This window comes from Muscardinus avellanarius, assembly GCF_963383645.1.
Source record: "Muscardinus avellanarius genome assembly, chromosome: 16".
In the NCBI taxonomy this organism is placed as follows: Eukaryota; Metazoa; Chordata; class Mammalia; order Rodentia; family Gliridae; genus Muscardinus; species Muscardinus avellanarius.
In genome coordinates this window covers 47,007,463-47,025,374 of record NC_137802.1, presented here as the reverse complement: position 1 = coordinate 47,025,374, position 17,912 = coordinate 47,007,463, and the positions used below count along the sequence as shown (strand labels likewise).

General features: G+C 41.0%; 1 protein-coding gene across 1 annotated transcript in view; it reads right to left on the bottom strand.

The window, feature by feature from the left end:
• SKAP1 (src kinase associated phosphoprotein 1) overlaps positions 1 to 17,912 on the bottom strand; it is a gene marked incomplete at both ends in the record, with an annotated part of 332,420 nt that overhangs the window by 246,613 nt on the left and 67,895 nt on the right. The window contains one exon of the mRNA XM_080713532.1: positions 3,407 to 3,508. Within this exon, the coding sequence (XP_080569658.1) occupies positions 3,407 to 3,508 (102 nt within the window). The remainder of the gene's footprint in view (positions 1 to 3,406; positions 3,509 to 17,912) is intronic.

The window sequence follows — 17,912 nt, the reverse complement described above, 5'->3', positions numbered from 1 at the left end:
AAGTTTTGCCTTCGGTGTGGTACAAACTGTGCTTTTAGTTTAGAAATGCAAGCGTTTTTACGTTACTACTTGTTGGCAAGCTTCTGGTCCTGATGGTGGGGCTATGCACTTGTGGGTGTCTCCCCATAGGACATAGCTCGGCCGGGAATCGTGGGTTTTTACAAAGGAAAAGGAGAAGGAGAAGGAATTGTGATTAGGTAGGAACAAGCTCTCATTTTTATGCCTGGTTTAGCCTGTAACCTTGGCTTTCTTTTTTTTTTTTTTTTTTTTTTTTTTTTGCTGTGCACCTGGCCAGGATTCTGTATTCTTCTAGATCTCTTTGTAGTTTTCACAAAGGCATGCTCCAAAGACGACATGCACCATGGTTATTGCTTCTCATTACTTCAGTGATGGGCAGATGGGTCAGGCCAGGTGTCCATTTATAATTATCATTTTAGGATGCCATTCTAGCTGGAGGTGGAAGACAACAGAACTGAACCATTTGCATATTTTCCAATAAAGATAAAATTCCAAAAGCCGGGAATAACTGTCACTACAACACAAATGAAAGCATGTGCCTTCTTCCTGAAGGATTGCCTCCGCCATCTCGCCAGTGAGTGGAGACACTGACTTTGTATTTGCTTGTCTGTCTACTCTGATCCCACGATGAGACCACAGGGTCCATGAAGACAGGAGCCATGTTGGCTTTCTCGCCGCAGAGCCCACTCACAGCTCACACAGGGTCTTGTTATTGCCTTGAAATCTCTACATATTGCTAAAATAATGAATACATAGTGCTTCAAGTCTTACTATCCCCTGGATGATAAAATTAAATAGGATATATAGTGGTCTCAATTTTTAACGGCTTTGTAACTCTCTTTAACTTCACAGGAAGTGTATACCGCTTTAATTTTTCAGGGGAGGGAAGCAAACATTTCTTGTGCCTGTGACATAGCAAGCGCCTAGACACTGCTCTAGATTCAAAGCTTTACAGATACTCCTATTTAAACACCACCACATCATTCTAGAGTCATGTTTGTAAGACATAAGTAGACCTAGTCCCACCTCTACCGCTGACTATGTCATTTAGAAGAATTCTCTTAACTTTCACGCACAGAACTAAAAACAAAAGTCTATTAAGAATTTAGTATTACAAATATCATTAGCTCCTCTCTAATGGGGAACATTAATGGAACAAAGTTTCCACTTTGGAATTTTCTAGACAGGTTAATTTCTTTCAGTGTGTGTGTGTGTGTGTGTGTGTGTGTGTGTGTGTGTGTGTGTCTAGTATAGTAATGGAACCCAGGGCTAGACAAGTTCTGTACCACTCACTGCCCAGCCCCATCAGTAAAAGTTTTTTTTAACATTTCAACTATTTTTAATGAAACTATTTTAAACAGACTACTTGCATAGTCTTAGCCCAAATATCTAGAATATGAGCCCATCTTTTTGGATAAGGATAGTGGTAAGAACAACCAAGTGGTAAAGAACAGAGCTTCTAGGCTCAAGCTGCATAGGTGTAGACCCTAGAGCTTTGACTTACTAACCATGTGATCTTAGGTAAAGTTCACTTTCCTAAATCTCAGTGTCCTTATCTGTGAAATTAGGAGAATCCTAGCATCTACCTCTTAGGTTTGTTCTGAGAATGAAAAAAAAAAGTGAAATACTTAGAACATAGACACAAAACATACTAAGTGTGCAGTGAAATGCCAACTTTAAAAGTTTTAAGTTATCTGAGTACTGAGCCTTTGGGAGAAAGTTTTGGCCATTTATCTCTCCAATACAAAATAGCCCCAGACTGCTATGATTTTTAAGATGCCTATATTTTATTTACAGACTTTGTTTTCTAAATAAAATCTTAAGTTATTTTTCTGATTCTTCCCTCAACATTCTCGGTTAACTGATGTCTTTACGGTACCCCTTTGTATAATTTGAAATTCTACTGTGGACTAATTAACCAGGACATGGTAATAGTTATAAATGTGTAAGAAGAGGGCGCCCCCGGTGAAGGTCTCAGGGGTTCTCATGAGCTTGAGGTGCATAAGTGTTAAACAGGAACTTGGAGGCACCTACTTCTATGTGGCCTTTGTGGCTTATTGTGTTCTCGACTACGTTTGGAAAGTTGAAGATATCAAATAAGTGGCCTATGGGTTACTGTGGCACGATTGTTCTGATTCTGTCAAGCATTCGATTAATCAAAACCAAAGAAAGGTTGGTTTCTTCGTGTTTTGCACTGTTAATTTTCTACAACTATTACTCAGCCACCAAGGTAATTATTAAGCTTTCAATTCAAACAATGTTGTTAGTGGGATACTTGAACCAATATAGAACTTACATTACAACACCCAGTTTTCAACACACGGGTTTGACTCATTTTTCTAATATACAAAGCTCAAAAAAAAAAAACTAAAATGTTTCTGTGTGATTCAATCCATAGTTCTGACATTTAGGCTATTGATTTAATGAAAGGGAGGAAATATGACTCATCAAAAGAGCAAATACAGCAATTAGTGAATAAAGTAAAAAGAGAGAGGAAAAGGGAGATTATGAACTTTGTTGCTCATAAGGTTCCCAATTTAATATTCAGTTGGGTAGCAGCCTTACTTCTCCCAACCCTCACTAGAAAGGCGTGAGGGAGATTCTTCAAAGAAAACCACACACATCCATGAGGATCAAACCTTCTGCTCAAGTGGCCAAATGCCAGAAGAGGCGCACGGTCTCCTACCCTCAGGAAATCTAGCCTGAGCCAGAAGCTGGCAGCCACCGGGGCCAGGTCTTTATATTTGTGTATCTTATCTTAAAAACTGCACATCTACTTTGCATGTCACAACTACACACCATTGTATTTTAATATAAACATCATGCTTCTAACAGCCAAACTCCAAACATTCAAGTCAAATCGATGCTCCGGGGAGATGTGCACTGCGGTCCTGCGGCTTTCCCTTCCCCTGGAGCGACACCGTCGCGATCAGGAGCATGCGAGGCGCACAGGTGAAATAATACCTTACGATACCGTGAGCTCGAAGGTCTCAGGTGACCCACAATAAATTAACAATCCAATTATCATTAAACAAAAGCTCCAATTCTCCTGCCGCGGCGAAGCTAAGAAATCCCAAAGAATGGTCAACTGGGCCCTGCAGTCTTAAAACGCCCTCCGAGCTTTGGAGCTACCATTATTATGAAAAGATCAATAATGATGTCTTCCTGCTCCAATATGGAATTAGTGTTTCCCTAAATACATTAACTGCAGGAGTATTGAATTACCCATTCAGCACTGCAATGAAACAAATAGTTGTTCTTTGCAAATTAGCGATTACCAATACAGAGAGCCCACCGAAGGCAGCTGGCTACCAAATGAGGAAAGGCAAAGATGGCAGGCCAAAAGGCAAGCAAGGCACAATACCCACACCCGGAGGACGGCACTCACCCTCCTCCTGGTAATCTGACAGGAAGTGTGCGTCTGACGCGAGAGCCGGGCCAGGCGTTCCACTGTGGTTCTCATCAGAGCTGTCCTGTCCGGGGTCTCCTCCTGAGGGACAAGAAAGAAAGCCAGGTCATCTTTTGGACATCCTCAGAAAGGTGTTTTCAGATCTTCTCTGGTGTTCACAAAGAGGACACATCTCTTACTTGATGAACATGGCGGCTCTCCATTAACAGATGAGAAACAGAGCCTTAAGTTTAAGAACCAACTTACCTGTCTGGGAAACTTTCCACTCAAGTAACTCTGTCAACAGAACTGAGGGACTGTTTGTTAGCTTTGGAGTAGGGGAGGCCTCTTGCCAACAGAGAGGAATTTCTCCATCACATTTAAAATGAAAACGTAGCTACAGAAATTCATATTCATATATACACTGTCTCCATTAACTACTCTCCCGAGTGCCCCTTTCTCTTTATATTTCCAAATGAAATAGAAGAAACAACACAAAGGGTTAACTCTGTATACACAATATAACACAGCAAGGTCAATATTCTACCCTTCTCTGAAAAATAAAAAGACGTAAGGATGGAGAGAACCTAGACCCAGCTCGATTCTATTCCTATTTAAATCACTACTTGTTTTGCAACCTTAATAAAGTTCTCTCTCTGTAATTCTAGTTTACAGCCTGTGTAGCCAACCTCTTAGGAATTCTAAAAGCCCTAAGAAGGTAATATTTGCTCTGCAAAATGACTTTGATAAAAGGTAATGTATATACAATACTGAATTAGGCAATTAAAACAATGCTAATCCCTTTTGGGTGTTTTCAACCTACATCGAATTGTATTTTGTAGAAGTGGCCGATGCGATTATGATACTTTAAAAGGTTCAGACGGAAGATGTTAGCTCATTCGGAAACCGGAAGAAAAGGAAAGTGTCGCAAATGGCTTTCCTTAAAATCCCCCAAACAGAGGTACAGGCGGCTGATAAAAGGACACCGACAGCTGCTTAGTTCATTTCGCAAGCATGAAAAAGGGATTTTCAACTGAATTTAATATTATCTCAAATACTAATTTCCAGAGGAAATCACCAGTGCTAATCTCAGTAAACATTGTACAGTTTTGGCCCTGGATTTCAACTGGGGAGCAGTGAAGCCAAACAGCCTACACAGAATCTGTATTGCCTCACTTTAAAGGTTTATTTCCCACAATTAAACTAGAAGGATAGGGAGGACATAAAATGCTTTAAAAAGAGAATGGCTGCAGCCTTCTCTTTCTATCGATTAGATGACTATATGTAGACTCTCCTTCGGATGATCAGTGGTAGGTAGATATTCACAATGGACAGGACACCAACAGATAAAGGACTTTAAAAATAAGCTGTAGATTTTATTATAGAAAAAAATTTAGGTCTCATACAACAGTCGTTGGGTAAAGCCAGAAGCAATGCTCTCCTTCATTAGCTCGCCGATTAGGCTACAAAACTTACAGTTATGCTTAAAGCATCGCTGTGCAAATTTCCATAATTGCTGGAAAAATTCTCAAATACCGGACAGAGGGTTAAAACACTCAAATTTTACATCACTGAAAAATCTGCTGAAATTAAATTACCGGCATGATGCAAATGGATTTCCTGGCTAGAAACCTGAGAGTGAGAAGGAAGGTTGAAAGAAATCTTCCTTTTGAGCCAAATCAAAATCCTTTAAAAAAAAAAAAAAGATATACTGGACATGATTTATCAACTATCATTCTGGATCCAGTGTTCTGCTTTTCCCCCCAGAAAACTACTCTCACACAGTTTAGCATTCTTTTTTTGGGGGAGGGGTGGAACTGGGGTTTCTGGAAGCCCTTCTACCTCCGGGCCACACTCCTAGACCTATTTTTACATTTTTATTTGGAAACAGGGTCTCCTAAGCCAGCGTGCGCGGCTGGCTTCGAACCTGCGCGACCCTCCTGTCTCTGCCTCCCAAGCGCGGGGATTACAAGCGTGCGCCATCATGCCCGGCCACAGTCTAGCATTCTAAAATTTTTTTTTTTTAATATGCAGGCCAGGAATGGCTTTTGTTTTGTCGTGTGTGTGTGTGTGTGCGCGCGCGTGCGCGCACGTGTGCGTTTTATACAGGAGATTGAACCCAGGGCATTCTACCTTCAGACTATACCTCCAGCCCTTTTATTTTGAAATGGGGTCTTGCTAAGTTGCTGAGACTGGCCTTGAACCTAAACTCCTACTGTCTCAGTCTCCCAAGGACTGAGATTACAGGCATGTACCACCATGCTTAGCTTGTGGTGTGTGTGTGTGTGTGTGTGTGTGTGTGTGTGTGTGTGTGTGTGTTTGACTGATTGATTTTGCTCTGCTTGGGATAGAACTGAGGACCCCCGGCATTCTGGGTGGGCACTCTGCCACTGAGCCCCACCCCTAGTCCTGTGTTGTATTTTATAGTAAACTTTCTATTCTGGAATAATTTTAGGTTTATGTAAGTGTGGCAAGGATAATATGGAGAGCCTCCATATACTCTTCAACGAGCTTCCCCAAATATCTGCCAAAACCTAAGAAACTCACATTGGTTCATTGCTATCGACTCAGCTGCAGATTCGATTGGCATTTTGCAAGTCCTCCCGTTAGTGGCCCTTTTCTAGTTCAGCTCCAACCCAGGACACGACGTTGCATGTACAACATCCCTTTTTAAAAGTCTCACACAAGTCACCTGCCTGGATTTGCCATTTGACTTTCTAGGGTCAGGTGGAAACGTCCCTTCCAAGGGGTCCCTATGGCTTCTGAGTACAGTTACCTAAGGCGGGCATTTATCAGCCGCATGCCGGACTATAAGTACCAATGAAGAAGGACTACCTCCGTGGGTGCTTCAGATGGCTGTGGTGGGGGAATCACTTAAAAACACGCCTGACGCTCAAGCACAATTAGTTCCCGATGATGACAATGTTGTTATAAGTGTATTTAGTGTCATATCAAGTGGCCCAGCTCCCTTGGGCTCACGCAGGAACTAGCCTCCAATGCTGGATAAATAGACACTCCCGTGTAATTGAAATGGTTACAGCCACTCAAGATGCATGGGTGAAAAGTTTTATAGAAGAGCGGGCGATTACCGTGGTCATTTGGGGTTGGCTTAAGTTTAGAGCATCTTTTTTTTCTCTTAAAACATAACCGCGCGGACTCCTCGGTAGCTCTGACAGTCGCCGTTTGAGTGCCCATGACGGCGGTCCAGTGGGATGCAACATAAATGATCACGAACTGTATAGTGACAGACATTTCCACTCAGCAGCCCAACAATTAGGGCCTGGAACTCCATTTGCTTACAGTGCCTCTCTCTGGACCACTGGAGACACGCTTCCCACCGCACCTCGCTCAGAATCAATATATTTCTAAACACATATATACTCTAACCCACCATATCTCCATTAATCACATCCACCACCTTCAGCCTTTCTCTTTGTATTTCTAAACAAGATCTGGGGGAACTATATCAAGGGTTCACCTGCTATTAGCTGGTAATTGGCTCCTCCATCGGAAGTAACGTAAGAACCGGGCGCTAGATACACTCCTTAGTATAGTCAATGGCAGGCTCTCTACTGAGTAGTGCTGAGGGGCCCATAAGGGGATGATTTTTCTACTGTTCTTTTCTGAGAGTCAAACTCGATTTCATTCATGCTCCACAGAGTGATAGGTTGGGAATTTCTGAGGGTTCGAAGCAGAAAGCTAAAGCAGCTTTGTGTCAGGTGGAAGGTAATTATTTGCCAGGGTTTTCTGTGCTATTTGTTTTTATTCCCCATGTTTTCATTAACAGTTAATGAGTTTCCCCCTCCTTGATTCTGAAACAATAGCTTGGCCACTACAAGTTGGCTTTTTTTTCTGCCGCGGATTCAACCAGCTGTTGCTGCTTCATAAACTTTATGGAGAAGTGAATTAAACTGCTAAAAAACTTTCATTTACTAACTCAATTCTGAATAAGATGAGGAGGGAAAAAAATGAACCATGAGGTTCCCCTCGTAACTCTTTTGACTCACAGCAAACCTATCTATTCCCGAACTCGCAGGCATGATGTAGAGACAGAGACAGGGCATCATAATAAGTTTACCAAAGAAATGAGAGAAATGGAAAAATATGGAATGCAATTTAAATACTTGAAGAGGCACAGACATAGGAATAACAAATAATAGATAAAAGGTAAACACATTTGCTTATTTGGTATGTAAAAGCTTGGTGATTTTTATTCACGCTAGTATAAGCCATCATCTTTTATTTCTCGAATTGATTGTGAGCTATATTAGAAAGATGCCACATCTACAACCAACTGTTTATACCTGTGTGATTAGAAACTTTCTAGGGCTTGCTGTTATTTTACCACATGTCTTTGGCTAATACAAGGAAAGTGGGATTAAATGTAAAATCATCTGTCATCTTGGGGAGTTTTGGTTATCGTTATTGCTGTTGGAGGGAAGCACGGGACTTCCTACTCTAATATTTAAGAACCCCTGAGACACCCAGCTCCCTCTTTAAACTAATAAATCCTCACTGAAAAGCTATAAATAAAGCTCCTCGATCCAAATCCAGTTAGTTTTCATGCTTGATAGCATTAATATGGCCAGATTTTCATGGGCCAATTTAATAGTAATGTAGTTCCCAAAACTGAAATGCAGTGAGATTAGCGAAATGACAGTTTATTATTCTTTATTATTCACCTAAGTTTTTGAATCTCACCCCTACTAAAGAAAAATGTTGGGCACATATGTGACCATACATGTGAAATATGACTCACCTATTACAGGGCACATTAGCAACACCAAAGCTAAAGTTCTGTCCATACTTCTGTTATAAATTACACACCATTTTGCACATACACATGCATTAGAAAATGTATGGTGTTTCCCACAGAACATCTTAGAGGCTTCACCGATTTCTAAATACCCATTTGGACTTGCGTGGTTAGTTCTTGTGATTAATCCATGTAGAGTGAAGGTCTCAAATTCTTCTCTGTTCCATTCAGTCTGACTTCCTGCCCATCTCTTTTCTCCCTCCTAGATATATCCATAACTCAATGTATAAATATTCTCTTCTTCCCCCAAGGCCCCGGCAGTGAGTGTAATCTTACTGAATGTCATTAAGTCTATAGAACAAATGATAAGCCAGGTAAAGAAAGTTTCCATTTATCATTCTTCTAAAAAGTTGTCCAACTAGACTTTACATGGATAAAGAATAAATTGGGTCTGAGTTTTCTAGTTTAGGATACTGTTTGCTGATTATGCAGCCATGCTAAGAATAACAGATCTCTTAAACACCTTCAGAGGCAATATTTGCAGAGTCTAAATGATCAGAAATGGGACCAAATTGATTAGATGCTCATAAAATGATCGCTACAGCGAAACCTGAGAATCTAACAACCAAAAGGGCAGCAGAGCTTAATAATATTTTCAAATAAACTACTGTCAGTGGTGGGTCTGACAGGAAAATACCCAACGGAGCCAACCGAAAAGGTCCCCCCCCCCACCCACCTCCTCCCTCCTTTAAGAAAATGGTCCTTCGTGATGCAGTTTTTCATTTTGACCAGTAGGGCGAGCTGCAGCGTGTAGCATCATCCTAGCTCCGGAAAAAAGGGAAAAAAAAAAAAGAAGAAAGAAAAAAAAAGAAAGAAGAGAAGAGAAAGAGGTATCTACTGTGTGCATTCTTCTCCTTCTCTTTTTCTTTCTGAAAATGCTGAGATTTTTAACCTTTCTTAATTTTCACATACAGGCACAAATTCCGGATTTTTAACACACTGGAGGACTGGCAGCAACAAATATAAACCGAGTAATTGTGTATGTGACAATACACACTTCATAAAGCAAATTACAGCCTGTTAGCGATCATTCAGCTTTACACTGACACATTCCATCCACCACTGTTATTGTTCAACTGGTATTAAAGTGAAACCTGCTGAGCTGGAATATTTTCAATAATAATGAGATTTTGGCTGAATTCAAAACATGTACACCTCACCGTTTGGTAGTGTGTGGAGAGATGTATTATGAAACAAATGCTTTCGCCATAGGGCAATCAGGCAACGATAACCTGGAATTACTGGCTCATAGTTCTATTTTTTATTTATTTATTTTTTGGACTGTTGTATTCTCAGTCTTCGATCCTTATTACAAACCTATTTGGCTGAATTTTTAGCATGTTTTGACTTGCAGGCAAAATTCAGCTATTATAGCAAAATTATAATAGCTGTCTGAACCCTTACTGGGTACAAACTCTGGGCTAGAGCCCTTCATGTACTATCTCATGTAATCCTCAAAATAAGCCTGGGGTCTGTTATTATCTCCCAAATGCAGGTGAAGGGGTTGAGACACAGAGATCAAACAGTTTACCCAAAGTCACGGAAGTGACTCGTGAGTGGCAGAGCCAGGCCTTACCCCACCTTGTCTGATTGCTAAGCCCTTGTCCTAATCCCTGAACTACATAGGCTCAGAAACCGTCATCATTATTTAAAGGCCATGCTCACTGAAGACAGCGAATGCCCTGAACTGATGGTATTAATTAGTATTTTTACTCCAACAAAGTAAATCTATAATCAAAATATAAATTATTAGCAGTAATAATAGTACTGATCACAGAAGGTACAGCAGCAGGAACCGGCAGACAAAGCCAAGTGTGGTCAAGAAGGAAGTGGTTTAACAAACAGTTCAAATTTATTATAGTAGCATTGATGTGGTGATTTTTAAAATATCACTTCTGGAATGAACTTCATGTTTACAAAATTTTTTTAATTTATTTTTGTGGTACGGGGGATGATGGAACTCATGGGCATTCTACCTCCAAGCTACACCTCCAGTCCTATTTTAATTCTTTTATTTTTAAACAGGGCCTCACTAAGTTGGGGAGGGCCTAAGTTTCTGAGGCTGGCTTTGATCCTATGATTTTCCTGTTTCAGCCTCCCAAATACCAGGATCACAAGCACACACCATCACGCCCAGTGCCTCAAACTTTAATATAACTACTTTGGACTTAGTCAAATCAATCAATATATTGAACCTTTTTTCTAGTACTCTCTAGGTATTCTGACCCTGCTTTACAGAAAATAAATCAACATATTCCATACCTACACGCAACTTGGACCAGGCTTAAAGAATGTGTTTCCTGTACTTGGGAGGCTGAGACAGGAGAATCACAGGTTCAAGGACAGCCTCAGTAACATAGCGAGACTCTCATCAAAACCCTATTTCCAAAAAAATAAAAAATAAAAAAAGAGCTGGGTGTATAGCTTGGAGGTAGAGTGCCTCTGAGTTGAACTCCCAGTACCACAAAAATAACATAACATGTTTAAAAAAAAAAAAAAAAGAATGTATTTCCTTTCTGATGCAATCATGTTTTAAGTCTTAGAGGAGGAAAATCCTTTGGAAAATACGCCATGTCAGTGTAGCCATTTGGTTACTATTGGTTCATCCTTCTCTTCCTTCTCACCTTTCCTTTTCCTTCCCAACAACAAATTGTAGATTTTAGCGCCCATTTATAATCCCGATGCTTTCTAGGGTCTACTATGCCCCAGGTGGTGGGCAACGTGACTTAAGAAATTTCTTGATAGAAACTATGAGGCGAATTGGAATCCAGTATCCTTTGCTACAGAAAAATGAGACTCTATATTCTACAGACTACTGGTAGATCTTAGAAACATTTTATAAAAGTTAGGAGTAAAAAGAAAACAAAATGTAATAAAGAATTGGCTCATGAGTAAAATTAGCTTGCCTAAAAATGTGAACCAGCTTTTAACATACTGTAGAAAGATTGGCTTTTCTTGGGGATTAACATAGACCTCCGACGGCTCCAAAGTTATAATGGCAAGGGGTAGCAAGATTCTGCCTCCCCAGGCTCCACCCCACCCCAAACAGGGATTCTTGTTCCTGCCTGTAATGCGTACACAACACCATTCTCAACAGCCAAGACCTTTTACTTGCCAACATCACCAGTTCAATGTTTGGCCTCTTGGAAGTGAAGTTCCACATGGAGAAGTAACTCCTTACTTTTTAAATTTCTTTTCCTTTTTTAATCAAGGCATTATTAACACAAGGAAAGGGTTTGTTTTGTTTTTGTTTTGGGGGGCACTGGGGATTGAACCCAGGGATATTCTGCCTTCGAGCTACACCCCCAGCCCTATTTTTTTTTTTTTTTTTTGAGACAGTCTTACTAAATTGCTGAGAGTTTCTCTACACTGTTGAGGCTGGCCTAGAAACTCCAATCCTCTTGTCTCAGCTTCCCAAATACTGGGATTGCAGGCATGTGTCATCAGGTTTGGCTTACACTCCAGTCCCTTTTTTAAAAAGTTTTTTAACTTAAAAATTATTACTTAAATTTTGAAACAAGGTCTTGCTAAGGTGCCAAGGGCCTCGCAAATTTGCTGAAGCTATACTTGAACTTGCAATCCTCCTGTCCCAGCCTTCCAAGTACTAGGATTACAGACAGGGGCCACCATGCCTGGCTAGACAAATCTTGAGTTGAAAGGTATCACTTTTGAGGTTTATGGTGACCAATTACTTTTTAAGGCTGGCAAGCATGAGTGTTAAGTTTACATCAGCTGAAAAGAGCAGACAAGGTTCACAAGATTGGTTCCTTCACCTATTACCTCACTAGAGTCAGCAATAACTGGAAGCTTTATTTTATAAGTCATATAAATCACCTTGCCCAGTAGTGAGAAGTCCCTTTCCTGTGTCAGTGATAATTCAGTCATCCTGGTAAACAGGTTCCTAAGAAGTATGTATTGATAAGAAGCAAAATAAAAAATGTATGCTTCCCCATAAAACGGGGACCACCCATCACATTCTTTAGCCTTAAAACATCTTGCAAATTCATTGAATTTCAAGTCCAAAGGTTTAAACATCCCCCCCAAAAATTTTTTGAGCATAAGATCTAAACATATATTTGTATTTAAATCAATTACACTTTTCGCTCAAGATTTTGTTGAAGGCAAAATTCCTGATGAATGTCAATTCTGTGTGTGTGTGTGTGTGTGTGTGTGTGTGTGTGTGTGTGTGTGGCATTACTGGGGATTGAATCCAGGGGCATTCTACCTCTGAGCTACTACAGCCCCAGCCCTATTTTTATTTATTTATTTATTTATTTATTTATTTATTTATTTATTTATTCGTAGTACTGGGGTTCCTGGAGGCCCTTCTACCTCCAGGCTACCTGCGCGATCCTCCTGTCTCCGCCTTCCAAGCGCGGGGTTTACAAGCGTGTGCCACCACGCCCTGCTATTTTATTTTTATTTTGAAACAAGGTCTCACTAAGTTGCTGAGGCTGGCCATGAACCTGCTATCATCCTGTCTTAGCCTCTGCAGTACTAGGATTACAGATGTGTGCTACCAAGCTGGCTTGAACATTAATTCTAATGCCAGAATTCTGTGTTCACAAACTATGCCCCTTATTTTCTGTGTTGGCCTACGAATAATACTATCTAGGAGGAATATTCTATATGCTATTTTTTCCTCAGTAAAAGTCTCCTGGCTAATAAACTAAATCATTGATGTAATCATTTCTTTTTTTTTTCCTTTCCATCTACAGGAAGACAAGAATCAGAAGGTCTACAAGCTTTTACATATGAAAAATATTACTAAGATGGGGTAAGATAACTCATCAGCTACTATGGGAGTTACATGATAATACAGTATCTTAAATGCTAGTTTAAAATTCTCTTTTAAGCCAGGCATGGTGGCTCACACTTGTAATCCTAGCATTTGGGAGCCTGAGATGGGAGGATCGTGGTTTGCAGCCACTCTCAGCTACTAAGTGAGGCCCTCTGAAACTCAGTGAGAGGGAAATATTTTATACCCCAAAGAATTCCTGCAGGTACACACAAATAGTCTCTGGAGAACATTATGTGATATATATATATATATTTTTTTCTTTCTTTCTTTTTGGTGGTACTAAGGCTCCTGGAAACCCTTCTACCTCCGGGCTACACTCCCAGACCTATTTTTTATATTTTTTATTTGGAAATAGGGTCTCTTAAGTTAGCAAGTCTGGCTTCAAACCTGAGCGATCCTCCCGTCTCCGCCTCCCAAGCGCGGGGATCACAAGCGTGCGCCACCACGCCCGGCTCATTTTCTTTTTTAATACATTTATTGGTACAGTGTATTTATACATCATAATGAGATTCAAAGTGATACAAACATCCCAGCATCTGGGAGGCTGAGACTGGAGGGGATCACAGTTCGCGGACAGCCTCAGCTACTACTTAGCGAGGCCCTTCACAACTCAGTGAGACCCTGTTTCAAAAAAATAAAAAGACTAAAAAATAGGGCTGGGGTGTAGCTCAGAGGGAGAATCCCTCTGGTTTTCATCCCCAGTACCACACACAAAAAAAAGGGGATACAAATATACATGCCCACATTACTTGGTGTATTTCTCTCCATATACCCCTTCTCCTCTCCTTTTTTCCTTCAGTACTGGGGATTGAACCAGGGGCATTCTACCTCTAAACTACACCCCCAACCCTTTTTATTTTTTATTTTATTTTGAAACAGGATTTCGCTAAGCTCCCCAGTCTCATTAAGTTGCTGAGGCTGCCCTGGAATCTCCAATCCTCCTGTCTCCGCTTCCCAGTTATTGGGATGACAAGCTCGCGCTCACACCAGCTGGTATCATCGTCTTGACCTCTAGTGTTCCGCTGTGGCATAATTTATTCAATTGGTTGTGTAGAGGATACAGAAAGCAGCAGCATCTGATTCCAGACATTTCTTTTACCTGCATGAAAGTCAGGTGTTTTTCCCTCTTATGCCTCAGTGTTATCTACTCCAGAGTAGGCATTGTCAAAGAACCTAAAAGCCTTAGAAAATTTCAACTTTAAATAAGGGAAAAAGCTGGGCATGGTGGCGCACGCTTGTAATCCCAGCATTCAGGAGGCTGAGACCGGAGGATCGCAGTTCGCGGACAGCCTCAGCTACTTAGTGAGGCCCTCCGCAACTCAATGAGACCCAGTTTCAAATAAAGAATAAAAAATAGGGCAGGGGCTATAGCTCAGAGGTCTAATGCCCCTGGGTTCCATCCCCAGACCTGCAAAATAAATAAATAAATAAATAAATAAATAAATAAGAAAAAAAATCTGGCCATGGTGGTACATGGTTTTAATCCCCATACTTGGGAGGCTGAGACAGGCAGATCGCCACAACTTAGTGAGACCCTGTTTCAAAATAAAGAATAAGAAGGTAAAAAGGTCTGGGGGTGTAATTCAGAAGTAGAATGCCCCCGGGTTCAATTCCCAGTATGGAATAATAATTTTAAAAAAGGCCAGGTGTGGTAGCACACTCCTATAATCCTAGTACTTAGGAAGCTGAGACAGAAGGATCATGGGTTTGAAGCCAGCCTCAGCAATTTAGTGAGGCCCTACAACTCAGCAAGATCCTGTTTCCAAATCAAAAGTAAAATAGATCTGATGGATGTAGCTTGGAGGTAGAATGCCTCTAGGTTCAATCTACACACACACACACACACACACACACACACACACACACACACATCTGTTTAAGCAATTTCACTGTCTTTGACAGTAGTTGCAAAACAATTAGTGCATTAGTTTAAGAACGTATTATTTTACTTCTAAAAATCTGATCAGTAGATGTATAGGAAGTAAGATATTTGAAAAGGTATCAAAGTCAGTAATTAAACTTCAAAAACAGTTTGTGTGTGTATCCACTTTCTAAAGATTAATTTGTATAAAATGCAGCAAATAAGGAAGGGGGGATGCCTAGAGGAAGTCTAGCCACAAGAGCAGCTGTCAGAAGTGTTGATGTTAAAAGGTTGAGCCAGAGCCAAAGGCGGGGCAGATGCCCGCGCGCTTCCCCCCACGATGTGGAAAGCCTGATGGGAGGTTTCGTTTTTAAAAGCAGTATAGGTTAGGATATTTTAGCTTCATAACTTTCGGTTGTGTTTATAAAATATTAGCATTCCAGGAATAGTGAAAGAAAGATACTTAACAATAAATTACAAATAATGTAAATTCAGACTTTTTCTTACATTTGCAAACACGTCGTAAATTTGGGCTGTGTTTCTTTGTATAAATCCTACTTACGACTGTGCTAAAACCTTTTGGCATGAACGCAAAGAGTATTTTTATAAATAAAACTTAGTAAAATCACTATACACTCCATTAATTCAAAAACACTTCTCTTCAACTTCAAAGGAAGTCCCCCCCCCTTTTTTCGTGTAAAGATGGTGTTTCTTTGCTGCTTTAATGTTTTGCTTCTTGTAGTTGTCATAACTACACGCTCTGGGTATGTAATCAGAAGGAATGAGAAGTCAGGAGATGCCCATGCTGCCAGTCAGCATGGCTCAGGCATGGTAGAGCAACAAGCTCATAAATCTAACCCCAGAAGTGCCTGCAAATGAAAATTCTGCACACGCGCTCTATAAACGCAAGCCTTAGCCGGGCGTGGTGGCGCACGCTTGTAATCCCCCTGCTTGGGAGGCAGAGACAGAAGGATTGCGCAGGTTCCAAGCCAGCTGCGCTGGTTTAAGAGACCCTGTCTCAAAAAAACAAAAACAAAAACAAAACAAAACAAAACAAAACAAAAAAAACCCAAAAACCAAAATAGGTCTGAGAGTATAGCCCGGAGGTAGAAGGGCTTCTAGGAACCCCAGTACCACCAACAAAACAAAACAAAAAAAAAAAAAAACCCGCAAGCCTTACAAATGCAAACATGTGAGTTACACATAACAGCCTTCCACTGAGAATGGAATGGGTGAATTTTGCAAAGATATATAAAATATACCTTTTCAAAGTTCCATGCATGCATTTCCTTGCTTAACACTACTTTGAGACATAAAAATGATATTTGTTGCCCGGCATGGTGGCGCACGCTTGTAATCCCATTCGGGAGGCTGAGACTGGAGGATCGTGGTTCGTGGACAGCCTCAGCTACTTAGGCCCTCTGCAACTTAGTGAGAGCCTGTTTCAAAATGAAAGAATAAAAAATGGGGCAGGGGGTGTAGCTCGGAGGTCAAATGCCCCTGGTTCCATCCCCAGACCCAGAAAAAAAATGATATTTGTTACACTTTGGAACTACTTGATATCACATGGCACACACTCTTCATGAACTATCATATTGTTATTACTCATTATAGCTCATAACAACTATGAAGTCTATGTTCCTGGAATTTTATAGATGAGGAAATTGATACTTCAAAAAGTTATGTAACTCACCAGCGCTCACAAAGCTTGTAAAGAAGAGAAGCTGGACCTGGGCATGGCGGCGCAGGCCTGTAATACTAGTGCTCAAGAGTCTTAAACAGGAGGATTGCAGATTTGAGGCTGGACGCAGCAATTTATCAAGGTCCTCAGCAACGTACTGGGACCCTGTTTCAAAATTTAAAATAATAAATAATAGGGCTGAGAGTATGGCTCAGAGGTAGAACAAGCCTGGGTTCAACCCCCAATCTGAAGAAAGAGGAAGAGGAGGAGGAAGAGGAAAAGGGGCTGATTCCAACTCAGGTCTACTGTCAAAGCACACACTCTTCCCATAATAAAAGGTTGACTTAGCCAGGCGTGGTGGCGCTCGCTTGTAATCCTAGTACTTGGGAGGCTGAGAAAGGAGGATCACAGGTTCTTGGCCAGCCTCAGCTACTTAAGTGAGGCCCTCTGCAACTTAGTGAGACTCTGTTTCAAAACGAAGAATAAAAGACAGGGCTGGGGGTGTAACCAAGAGGTAGGTACCCTTGGGTTCCATCCCCAGTACCACAAAAAAAAAAAAAAAATCCCAAAAGAACAGGGTAATCATACTCCTCCCTTTCATCCTCCAAAACCATGTCTATAAGAGGAGGAGGAAGGCTGGAGGCAAGAATGTGGGGTTTTTAACTTGATCTGTCCTTACATCTACTTCCAGATGAGCAAAGATTTTGCTACACATGTTTAATCACTGTGGAAAACAAATACAGTTTTTGGTGCTCAGCAAACTGTTCTCAGTTGTCCCCTTGGCTGCTTATAGCTGTTGCCCTATACTGAAGATGACAACGGTGTGGCCATTACATGAATCTGGTTGGAACCGGGAGTGGTGGCGCAGGCTTGTAATCCCCGCGCTCGGGAGGCAGAGCCAGGAGGATCGCGCAGGTTTGAAGCCAGCCTCAGCTACTTAGTGAGGGCCTCAGCAACTTAGTGAGACCCTGTTTCCAAATAAAGTATTAAATAGGTCTGGGAGTATAGCCTGAAGGTAGAAAGCCTCTGGGTTCCACCCCCAGTACCACCAAAAAAAAAACCAAAAAAAACAAAAAAACAAGAATCTGGTAGGGAGAGGGCACCTCTCCTTTGTCCTGTAGGCAAGTCTTAAGTTGAGCTCCACAATTATTTTCTCTTCTCAACACTTTACGGTCCCACCTCCCTGGCACTGATTCTGTATTTCTCCTTGGGTAATTAATCCTGGCCTCATGGTTCCATTCATTTCTGCCAGTTCACAATCATCTTCTACCCCCTGTGGATTTAGGTTAACATCTGTTAGACCCCAAACTATAGGAGCATTCTCTGAATTGTGCATTTTCCATTTTG